Genomic DNA, 12,502 nt, shown 5'->3' with positions numbered 1-12,502 from the left:
GTGAGGTTAGAAGAGTAAAGCAAAGTACTGTTCAAGCTGCCTACCTGTACTCCCATTTGTTTTGAAAAGAGAAATGGCAGGAATTTGCATAACTAGTACTCTTGCAAATGAATGTCTAATAACACAGCAGAAACACAATTTCCGTATACCTCTACTGTCTTCACCACATCACCTGACACATACCAAAACCCCACAGTTTTCTAAGGCAAGCCACTCCCTAGAAAGAATGGCCTTACATCTGTATTCTTTCTAGCTGCTCCTGAGATCCCAGCTCTAGAAATACTTGCAATTCACTTATGGTTAAGACTGAAGAATGTATTGTGTATTTGATACCTTTACTTTGCCTCACACGGAACAATGTGTGAGGACAAAATATTACTACCAGCTGTATTAAGTGACTTAGGGCAGCACAACTTAGTAGCAGCAGGGAACAAAACGCAGCTCCAGAACCCTCTTTTGAAAACCACCCTCCAAGCCCTGCAGAATTAGCAGCAGCAGCCAAACACACTGCACAAGCTTTAGCAGACCAAAGGTAGCAGCAGCATTTAACAGGCCGGGCTGCAGCTCTCAGCTCGTCCAGGAAATACATTTCAGGTAGAGGGGAATGTGCTGCAAGGCGGATTCAGCCTCTGAGCTGACAGGCCTTGCTAACACCAAACACATTTGCAAGGAGTTCCTGTGTCACTCCTGTACTGAATTTAGCTGCAATGGTACTACTCAATCATGAGTTAGTTGCAGTGGAAGCTCCTTCAAGTCAGCTGCTTCATTTTGCAGGGCTTTGCATAGCACCACAATGCTCCTGTCAGACAGGCCTAATGGCAGAAATGTAGGATCCAGATTAGTTTAAATCATGACACTTATGATTAGAATTGCAATGGGGAGATTTTTCCACTTCTAGAAAAACTATCTCATTCATAAATAAACTGGCTTTAGGGGCAGCAAACACAGCTCCATCAATACAGAAGGACAAAAGGAAATCTCATTATCCTGGTATGAACTCTCATTTTACCTATACTGTTTTCCAAATATTTTAGAAAAAGCAATGACTTTTTTTTTGACACATCAGCAGAATAACTAAAAGTCTGGTAAAGAGAGGAGTCAGACTAGAGATTTCTGAGGAGCTGGAATGGTAGGAGGAACTAATTATGTTGTCTTGTAAGCTTCAGTACGCATGAGTTGCAGCTGCTCATTCAAGTGAAACTTTTCTAATCAGTCTTTCTTGGAAGGGATTTCACACACCTTCATTGAGTCAAGACTTTGACTCATGCCCTCAAGTAACAAAGGCCTTGTGTTTAAGCTTCATTGAGCGCATTCTGAAACTAATGTATGGAAACAAGCAGATGGATGATGAAAATGAAGATTAAAGTTTTACAATCAAGGGGCAGCATAAAACTTGCTGTGAAATCCTCTGAAACAAAAGTCTGACTTCACTGTGAAGCAGGTTATAAACAGTATTTATAATACCTTATTTTTCTGTGAGCTGTAGAACTCCCGGCTGTAGAACTCAAGGAATAAAACTTGAGTAAGAAGTTCTACTTTCACCTAATTTCAGAACACTTTATCTCCTCTCAAATCAGTTAGTCACTAATTTTGAATATAATTAATAGTCCAACACCTGTGTGTTTTATGGGGAAGGAGTGGTTATTCTAGATTTTTTTTGGAAAGCACTCTGTGATTGATCTGTTCTTCCCTCATGCAGTACAGCTGTATAAATACACCCTGTAAAAAACATACATCTGCCTTAAAAATCAAGATAAAAATACATTATTTTCTAAGAAAAATGCATTTCCTTTTTGGTTCATTTACCACAAGGATTGGACTACATAAATGATTACTTTGTGTCTGGCAAGCTTGTTGTATTTTTTAAACAATTTTCTAACAAGGACTTTTAGTATGGTACCTACCATGTTCTCTGCCATAAAGCAGCCTGACAAAACAAAGCAGAAGCAGCTTTCACATATGAAGCCACTGGCACCTTTTATAGAAGACGTGGGAAAATACGGAGTGAATTTGGGAGCATTTTCCATCTTGTGAACTGACAAGGGTCTGGGAATATGATTAGAATACAGTAAGGTTCAAGAGAGGCAATGCTGTAAGGACATTGCTCAGCTCCAATCCTCCAATCCTCTGGTTCTGCTCACCGCAGATGATTGTATAAATTGCATCCCGTACCTTTAGCATCCGGCATCTGTCTCATAATTTCCTCTCTCTCTGCTTGTTCAGTAGCTGTAGTGACCCTGAATGACCCCTCTCTAGTGAATGTGGTTCTGCTGGCATCAAAGGTGGCAGTCACTCCACACTCCTTCTCTCGCTTCTGCTTTCGCTCCAGGCACGCTGCAAATGCACAGCCCACGGCGTGACTCAACCTTTCCCCCTGCACAAGACAGCATTGCATCACACAGTGACTGCACAGAAACATACATGTGCTTCAAGCACCACAAACTGAAAACCTGCCTTTACTAAACGAATCTAATTAAGGATTAGAAAGAAAACTGTTTTAATTGTACTTCAGCCTTAAACCTGGTACATAAAGACTCCCAGCTACTAATGCACAAGCCATGTTCAAGAAGAACACCCGGGAATGAATGAGATTGTTGCATGATCTGTTTAGTTTAACTGCTACTAAAATGCCAGTGCTACAACATGCCTGCACCTGCCTGCACCGATCCCTTGCCTCTAGATACATCTGTGCACACAGAAACTCTCATGAAGCTGTCTTAAGCTGTAAGTCCCAAAGCACAGGTACATGCTATTCTTGGAGAAAGTTTACAGAGGGCTCAGGGAGACACTACTCTTGTGTGCACCTGTGAAAGTTAAAAGTACAGTGGTGACTACTCACACCTCTTAATGGTCCTGACCAAATGCACACGCTAGATTTAGGAGTGTCTAATGAAGAGCACTTCCATTATTCACCAGGTCAAAAGAATCCACTATCCAGTAACTGGAAAAAGGAAATTCAAGTCTGAGGAAGTCCAGCAACCCAGCTGATAGAGCTGCTGCAGTTGAATCAGAGGCACTTTAGCTACCAGTAGCTCAACTCATCTATCATCATCAGTAAGTGAATTGACCTGTTATTCACAGATGAAAACAGAAATGTTCCAGCTCTAATGTAAGTTTTACTGGCAATTTCTGACTTCATTGTTTAAAGAAAAATGATAAATTATCAAGCACCATTGCTCTGAACATGCAGCTCTGGGGAGTTCACGAGGTGAATCTGCATGAAGTTTCAAGCACTTTGTACAATATAGGCAGGATTCAAACAGGAGAGAGAAGAAAAGGTCAGATCAGGGAATTAAATAACTTACCTAAGTCTACACAGCAAGAAACTGATTTTAGACCTACTCAAAATATTGTTGTCACTTAGAAGCAAATAGAATGCTAATTTAATTCAGTTTAGCTCCATCTCTTAATACTCAGATGACTTTTCATTCACGATAACACTCATGTACAAGACACTGCATTCACAACCAGTCTCACTATGATTTTATCCTGAAAAAACTGCCATTCTGTTTCAGTTTTTGGCTGTAAACATTTTCAAATGAGAAAATTTTCTGTCTATTCTTAGAAGAGTAGTTCCCTTATGCTGGAGATGATCCGAGGCTGACTGCACTCCTTTTATACACAGCCTGAGCAGCATTTCTCTCCATAAGACGGCACAACAGAGGGATGGCAAATATTTCAGATGCAGGGAATTAGAATGAAAATAATTTACAAGGATTAAGTAATATCTCAGCTGGAGTCACAACATACTGCACTATTCCAGGTACTCAAATTTTCTGCCCTTTACTTCTAGCTAAGAGCTGGGAGAGCTGGCCACACACCATATTCAACTCACCGTGTCCTTCACAGCCATGAAGCAGTGGCAGATCCAGCGTCTTGTTGTGCCATCTCGGCAGATGTATGAGAACGCCCGGTCAAAGTTCCTGTCTGGCGCGCAGAAAGAAACCTTCTCTATTGTCTGATCAACTATAAGATCCTAGAGGGAAAAAATCCACCCCCCACCATAAAAGAAATATGAGTAAATATGGCCAAACACTTGACCAAGTCATTGTCAGGTGTAACTGCACAAAAATGAGTTACGCTAAGAAGGGGATAACCTGATGTGGCTGTAATTATTTGTCATCAGTGGTCATTCAAAATCTGTTCCCGGTACAAATCAAAAAGAAGAGATGACATTCTCCACCACCCATCTTTGGGAGAGGTGTGCTAAGGCACCACTTAAGAATTTAGTGAATTCCTATGACCTCTCCTCTAGATTATGGAGGCACATGTTATTTTATTTTTACAGCAGCTCCATAGTCTTGCAACCAGAAAGTCTTCACTGTGGTTAAAACACAATGCTGAAACTTGGAGGAGAGGTCTGCAAGAGTGAAAAGTCTTGCAGCTGCTACACAATGAGCAAAACTCATCTCCCAGTCAGCTAAGCAGGGATGCAAGAGAAAGCACCAGCAGCACTGGTAGCACCAAGCGCTCCCTATTTAATCCCACAGATGGGAGAAGCGTTTCTAAAAAGGAGATAGTACAGTTAAAGATTATGCCACCCTCATTAAAAATTAGTTTTTTAGTATTTTTTTTTCCAAATTCTTTCATTTGCTTGGTGACTAGTACTTGGCACCTCTGCTGATGTGTTCAACCACCAGGAGGCAACAGTTTGTTTTTTTTTTAATCCTATACTTTAAATTACCTCCAGAGTCTGCACAACTTATTAAAAATCAATTGAAAATACATATATGCAGCAACATTTCTAAAAATAATACATGTATTATTACTTTTACATGAGGCAATCAGTAGACAGAATTCATTCACATCAGTATGTTTGTATTAGAAAGTGAATTCTTGAGAGACAGCAACTTTAGCACTGATAAGCCATACCACTGCAGCAGCCCTGGAGAAGTGTAACCACAAGCAGGTATTTGACAGGCAGTTGCACTCCAGAGGGATATGAATTACATCTGCCTGTCAGTGTTGGCTTGGAGAAATCATCTTTTAGGTTCACTAAAGTAAGTGTCAACTGATATGAACATAAAACAAACTATTTCAGACTGACAAGAGTTAAAACTGTTCTCATAGCCATAACATCTTTTAAAATTCTAGTGCACTTTTAAGCTTAAAGCTCTTATTCCTAATTGTCTACATCTACATAAAACCAAGAATCATGTGCTCTTGGACACATGTGCCTTGGTGGTACACCACGTGCTAATTCATAATTAAAAATTGTAATTTCAAAATAAAAATGTAAAACAATCTAGAATTATGCCACAAATATATTAGTTTTCCACTTCAGACCAACATCTTTGATATTAAAAATTATTACATTTGATATATGCAGTTACTATTTAGTTTCAGTCTGAAGCTACAATCTCCCTATTTAATTTACTCTTTTCATTGCATTTTTGGAAGCTCCTGTTCATTCAGATCCATTCTAGGATTTGGGTGCACTGAAAATTATATTGATTAAAACATATATGAGAATTTGCTTGTGCTTTACTATTGCAACCTTTTGCAGTGGTGCAGAACGAAGTCCAGGGACTCTTCAAGTTCACTGCCAATAGAACTTACGAGGAAAACCAATGCTTGTTGCAGTAAATGCAACAAAAAATATTCCAAGCTTGTGCTACACCTGCCACATTTTACAAAATGTGTCCTGAGAGCAGTGTGGAATTAACTGGGAAAAAATTTAGCAGGTGTACATATAGTTACAAAACAAGAAATTATTAAACTAAACTACACACTTCAGTCTTCCTTTCAAATACCAACATTTGCAGTAACAAAGATTGCTGTCCATTTCAAGATATAGCACATACATTATTATAGAGAGATTTAAAACTTTTGCCCAGGGAAATCTAACCTTTGTTTTCTCATCTACAACTCTGAGTCCATCCGCTGAAACCCACAGGACTGCTTTGACGGCTTTCTTCCCAGACTTTCAAGAAAAAAAAAAAAAAGGGAAAGAAAACAAAACAAAACAAAATAGTTTTATGCCAACAGCCAATTGCCTCCCGCTTCCCCTCTCCAAGAACTATAACATTAAGTGTAGATGAAGTCCATGGTCAGTAGAGTGCCCAAAGCTCAATCCAAGTTGCAAAACATTAAGAGAACCAAGCCAAAGCCAGTATTTCAGAAACAGCACGTCGTGGGGATGGGGAGAGGGCACAGGACAGGTGAGGCAGAAATAAGGTGTACATCCACTGACAGTAAAGAATTCAAGACTGACCAAGTGGGTGAAGAATTCCACTAGAGTCAGAAGACACTCATTCATAAGGAGTTACACCACAGGTAGCTTCTTCAGCACAAGTTTAAATATAAGAAAATTCTTACCTGATATTTCCACCAGCCCTACCCTCTGCCCCAATAGTCCCATGGCAGAATCATGGCATCACCTTAAACCAGTGTAAAAGCACCCCAAAATCATCAGTTACTGTGTAGCTTATTAAGCTCATAAGCTTAATGCTAAGATCAATCACCCAAATATGTTTCACTAATTTATTAAGACCTAAATGTCTTATCTTGGGAGAGAGGTATAAAAATAGGATTTCTTAACCCTTGGGGGTGTGTGTGGAAAAGCAGTGGTGTGTGGCAGGCGGGCGCAGCGGAGAGCAGTCTGGCTTCTATCCAAAACCTGACTGTGGGAACTTTCAGTTGCCGCAAGCTGAGGCTAAGTAAAAGCGGGAAACACAGGAAGGCTTCAGGAGCCATTTAAACTACAGATTCTTTCCAGGCTGTTTACTTTTCAAGGGAAAGTTACAGAAAACAGTACAAACACAATATTCTTCTGAAGCTAACTCACTGAAAACAGGTCAACGTAATTTTACTGGTTGTTACAGAGAACTACTATTAGAAAACGAATACAGTTTCTTTTAGCATGTCACTTTAATTCACAATCCCCCTACTTTAGCCAGTTATTAAAATATTCTCTTAATGTGTTTTGAAGCACTGGGTTTACGCAGCTTGTGGCTGCTAATGGCACCCACCAGAAACCACTGCAGGGAGTGAAGAAAGCAACAGGGGAAAAAACAAAAAAAAAGATGAAGGGGTTTTAGCTAGTGGCTTCAAACTAGAATTGAAACTATTTTATAATTTTTAATAGCTTATTGCAGACGTATATACTTTATATTGTTACAGCAAGTAATGGAACAAGAATACATTCTGGCATAAGCTACTGCATGTTCCAAGTCTGCAATACCAATTTTAACACTCTAAGAATGAAATATCTTGGAGTGACAACTCTCCAATTATATCACATTGGTTTCATTCTCAGAGAAAGCAGCAAGTGTGAACAAAAAGGTGCTGGCAGAACTTCTGTTTGTTTTTTGGGGAGGAACTATCTGTCCCAATTTTGGAAGCAGCAATGACATCCTGAACATTTTCAAAAAGCTTGGTAGGAACAGAGAATGGCACTGACTTGCACAGAAGAGCATTTAAAGAAAAAAAGAGAGAAAATAAGCACAGCATGAAAGCAAGCTACAGAGAAGTGCTTGCAGAAGCAAGTTTCTAAATGACCATCCAGCTTGTTGGATCCCCCAGAGAATGTTTAATTTAGATTCTGGAATGCCTAACAGAAAGAGTGCAATTCACAACAGAAGATACACTTGAATTTACTATCATATGTGTTAGAAAATATTGCAGCATATAAAAGTCACTTCTAATACTTTGTTTTAAAAGGCAGTATCAATACCCACAAAATGTAGTCTGTATTTTCAATGCTCAGCTAGCTTCCACAGCCTGAAAGTCCCTATTACTTCCAAAACAAATGGCCTGTCTCCTTGAACTGTGTTAAAAAGAGTACTGGTTGTTTATAAGCCATAAGTCTTAAAAATCTTTATTTCAAGCAAATACAAACAATGAAGAGAAGAAAATGCCTGCAGGTAACTGTTTTGTTTAGACTGCCATCATTAGATTAAGAGATACACATCTTTCCCCAGCAAACAATAAAAACCTTGTCCCTACAGAAACTGTGGACAGTTCCTGGAGTTTGTATTAAAGCCAAGTTTAACTGAGCTGGGTACTTCATAAAACAATGCTGATCTTCAGCAGAGCTACTCCTCACTTGCTGTTTTACCAAATGAGGATTTAGAAATAGTTAACACGTGAACTTCACGTTTCTCAGAATAAAATGAGAAGGCTGAAGAGCTTCCTAAGTCTTCTTTTCCCACTGAAACATTAGGTTCCACATGCAAAATAACCAAAGTTTGCTACACTAAGAAAAAAAGAAAACTCACTTTAATCTCCCGATTCCTTCTTCTATATTTATGGTGGATGCAGTGCTTTGAAAGGGCTTATCCTTACAGTCTATATCCCAAACCCACTACTGCTACTACTGCTGGACAATGAATGATTTTTACATTTTCTGAATTCTTAGCTTATCTGTGCCTACCAGTGATGTATAAAGGAACATACCCCTCCAATTCAGTTCGTATTGGACACACAAATCAAAGTACTACTCCATTCTGGGCGGGATATGCCAAGTAAACTGTGATTACAGAGCAGATAGGAGCACTTGCACTATTGGCACATACTGGACAAAGATCAGAGCAGCTGCGAGATACTGCATGGGAAGGGAACTCCAACACAGGATCGCAGCTTGTGTAACAAATGCTGGGAGGTGAAGGCAACTCCAAACAGAACTGTTTAGAGCAAGTGGCCAATATCCACTGGAACAGGATGCTTTGAAATGTTGCTACCAAGGGACTCATCTAGACATCATCTGTAGCTTGTCTTTATATTCTACAACTTTTAGACAGCACTGCCTGAGGAGGGCCACACATGGCATCGACTCCCAGGAGCCTGATTTGCCACTGCTGAGTCAGCACCGCTGGAAACCTCACTGCTCAGCCCTTCAGCACCGCTGGAAACCTCACTGCTCAGCCCTTCTGGGGAGGTCAGCTATCTGCTCCAGTGAGAGTCATTATCAGGACTCATTTCAGAGTCCTCAGATGTCTCCAGGAGAGCAGGTGGGCACTTATCCTAACACACAACAAGGCTGGAGGACAAAGCAGGTCCATGGCAGGCTGGGCATGACAGAAACCCCACTGACAAACTGGCAGTGCCCTAGAGATGGGCATCAGCCCAGCAAAAAGTAACTGCTTTGATACCTTGCTCTATTGTAAAGTGGGAAACAAAGTATTAAGGAAGCCAGAACAGCAGCTGCCCAATAATGCATTTTTTAAATACTTTAACTTTGTTTCTAGTTTTTCTGCCTATTATATTTTATCCTATCCTGGGACTTGGACACTGCTCTAAGATATACCTGGAGCCTGAGGTATATATAAAGAAAAATTTTCATTTGAGACTCTGTATAAAACATTGTGTGATGAGACATACACACGGTACGTGGAGGCAAAACATGACAAAGATCACCAAATCTGTAATACTACTCATTACAACAGAAAAGTTTTCGTTTTAAAAGGAGCTGACTAAAAAGGCAGCTTATTTGATAACCACAAAAGCCTATCCTGGAGCTATCAACAGACATCTCATTTTTATTTAAAGTTTAAAAAAAGCATTTTCAATACTAACCACTTGAACATTTCCAGAAACAAATCCTCTGTATTTACATTTTACAAGGAGAAAAATATGGACAGGGAAAGTGGCAGACATGTCTAGACTGACTTTCTGAAAGCTGCTGGTGTGTTTTAAATAGCTTGGCAGTTTGGAATATTATATTAATCCCAATGCAAGGCACTTGGGGAGAAATTATAGATGAGACAGCCAAAAGATATTAGAATTATCAGTATTTTTCAATTATTAATAAGAGAACAGCTGTCCCTTTTTCTGCAGATTTCCCTAGATGTGGGCTCCTGTTGTAGGCCAAAGCTGTAATAAAGGTACTGCCAACACTGCTATTGTGGGGATATCTAAACACTATGGATTTAAGTGGTTTCAGTGCTAATTAATGAAATTCACAGGCTGAAGTAGAAGTAGGTCCTTCTTTGTCAAAATATTATAATACAGGAAAAGGGAAATCTAAAATGCTGTGGTGAAGTACCAGACGTCATTAAATATCAACCAAGATGTAATAGGGAAGATGGCATATTTAATAATTTAAAAAGTCAAAGAAAGATTTTTACCTAAGAGCTTTGCAAATACCTTTCCTTTTACATCTTTGTTTTCTTATGTACCCTAATGTAAGTTAGTACCAACAAGCAGAGAGAAAACTAACATATCTAATCAGGTCGAGGTGGGGGGCTTTCTGTTTGTTTCCAATTTAGCACTTTGGGTTCAGTCTTTCTAGATTCCAGCTCTGGGATTTGATTTGCACACAGGGCTGTTCTCATTAATCTGACAGATCTGCAATCTTTTGTATTTTAGCCCCTCACCACCACCACTACACTTTAGATGTGTGCTCTCCTACATCACAGGAAGACACCAGAACTGGAGAAACAGATGTCCCTGTGTGACACCTATCACTATCTGAGTGAATGGTGAAAAAGGATCAGCTGAAAAAACCTTACTTACTCCCTAAGTAAAGCCCAAACCAATTCATGACCAGAGAATAATCTGCTTCAAAAGACTTCAGCATGTATATGAACATTACAAACCTGTTCATTTCTATTTATGCAAAGTTTCATTTCATAACAAAATACTTCAGAAACCATTATCTTAGATTAACTCCATATGAAAGCTGGATTAAAAGGTTTTACAGGAATTTTAAACACAGAGGTAGGAAACAGATGAGAGGTAAAAGAGAGCGTGATTTTTCTGCCTTGCAGAAATGTAGGCAGTGGGAACAAAACCATCCAGCCACCAGTGCAGCACATTCTGAATCAGGACAGAGCTGCTTCCCTTCTTATCTAAGACACTGTCCTTGTGAAAACAAGAGCAATAACAGAAACTGGAGATTGAGCTGAAATTAGGAAAACATAGTAAGTAAATGCCTGATCTCATCTTCATATGCCTTTGAATTGGGACTGTGCTCAAAAAATGAAGGTTTAAGAGATGGCACACTGCTTTCTCCCAGCACTAACATTTGGGTATTGACTCATGCAGCCAGGCAGCTGGGCATGAAGCACTTACACAGCAGAGACCTCGACTGTTCTGTAGGTATTTGTCCAAGTAATGTAGGTTGGCATAAGTTTAAGGGTTAATTTTTTTTTTTCCCAGGAACTCCAAATCACTTCAGAACACTGCATTTCTGATACAGTCCACAGATATTTAAGTTTCTGCTTCAGGTTACTTTTGAAAGCACATTCTTTGATCAAAATATTTCCAAGCCTGTTTTAGAAGCAAATATTCTGGAATGCATTAAGGCACTCTCAACACCCTGATTTTATAGCAGTGCTATACCAGGGATGTAACTCCTTATAGTGCAAGCACAAACAAGGCATTAAACTTACTTTTCCAAAGAAGCCTTTGAAGAACTTCCTTTCCTGGAGGAACAGGGGGGACAAGTCGAGCGCTATTACTGTAGGTAGCTAAAATGTCCCAGGGTTTTCAAACCAACAAGCACACACAAGAATAGGGTTTGGAGGGAAAGGAAGGGGTTTTAAGAGTTATCCATGAGAAGGTGCGACAGGCAAATGTGAAAATAATCCTATGAAAATGCAGATCAAAGGGCACACACACAATTCTAACAAGCTACTGCCCTGAAATTGGTGGAAAGAAGAAAACCTCAGCCCCAATTTCATGCAAAGTGGTTACTTTATTTTCACTCTCCCTTGTTTAGTCCCTTTTGGTTAGGTTATAAACCAAACTTGGCAGCAGACGTGGTGGTTAAACAAGTAAAATACTGCACAGGCTCTTGTGAAATGCAAAGTTCTAACTCCAGAATTGCAGTCTAATTTGCTCTGTATTGATCACTCTTCCCCAAAGCTCATGTTCTGTATGTTGGAGAAGCATGTACGGCTGATATAAAGCAGGGGTAAGTACTGCTGCATTTTATTCCATTTGTTTGTTGCTCTGGCTTACACGCTACTCCTATGCTTCACATCTTATGCAGTCTTCTCTGAAGAGCAAGGAATTTCATAGTAACCTTGTGGTAGAACTCAAATACAAATGAGACCTCTTTCTCTAAAGCCTTCCAAGGCTTTATCAATATTTATACAAATACTAGTTATTCATTCTACAACTCTGAATTGATAGGTTGAACAGCCTTTAAAATCAGCTCAGGCAGGCAGAGACAGTTAGGCAAGTGCAAAGATTCAACCAAAGGCTGAACTACAATTTCCTAAATTTCTTCAGGAAAGCAATTATACCGATTGCCCAATTCACATTAAGAAAAAGCCAGCACACAATTTTAAGCATATTTGCATGCAGTTTAGTTTACTAGCTTTATTTTGTTACCAGACTGTGGAAAGTAAACTACATAAGAGGACACTTCACCAGGCCTGCTGCTCTGCGAGCACAGCCACATGCTGCTCCGCGTGTGAGGGAAGCCAGTGTGAAGCACAGAGCTGTTCCTGCTGTCTTTTCAAATTACTTCACTTGTAAGAAAGCTCTGCTATAGCAGTAATGAGGAGGAGGTGGAGAATTGCAGAAGAGACAGGGAGCGTCTCTGTGACAGCCC

General features: G+C 39.7%; 1 protein-coding gene across 16 annotated transcripts in view; it reads right to left on the bottom strand.

Annotated features, from left to right (window-relative positions):
• Positions 1-12,502, bottom strand: part of NUMB (NUMB endocytic adaptor protein) — a 92,272-nt gene that overhangs the window by 6,151 nt on the left and 73,619 nt on the right. For 10 of the 16 annotated variants that reach the window (XM_038139643.1, XM_038139654.1, XM_038139659.1 and 7 more), the window contains exons 4-7: positions 11,334-11,411; positions 5,849-5,923; positions 3,836-3,976; positions 2,173-2,374 (exon numbers count right to left, since the gene is read on the bottom strand). In XM_038139643.1, coding sequence (XP_037995571.1) covers positions 2,173-2,374; positions 3,836-3,976; positions 5,849-5,923; positions 11,334-11,411 — 496 coding nt within the window. The remainder of the gene's footprint in view (positions 1-2,172; positions 2,375-3,835; positions 3,977-5,848; positions 5,924-11,333; positions 11,412-12,502) is intronic. The other 6 variants (XM_038139652.1, XM_038139657.1, XM_038139653.1 and 3 more) reach the window with 2 other exon arrangements.

The sequence above is a fragment of the Motacilla alba genome, chromosome 5 (assembly GCF_015832195.1).
Source record: "Motacilla alba alba isolate MOTALB_02 chromosome 5, Motacilla_alba_V1.0_pri, whole genome shotgun sequence".
NCBI lineage: Eukaryota > Metazoa > Chordata > Aves > Passeriformes > Motacillidae > Motacilla > Motacilla alba.
Note: the sequence above shows the minus strand (reverse complement) of the source record. Positions and strands in the feature narration are given on the sequence as shown.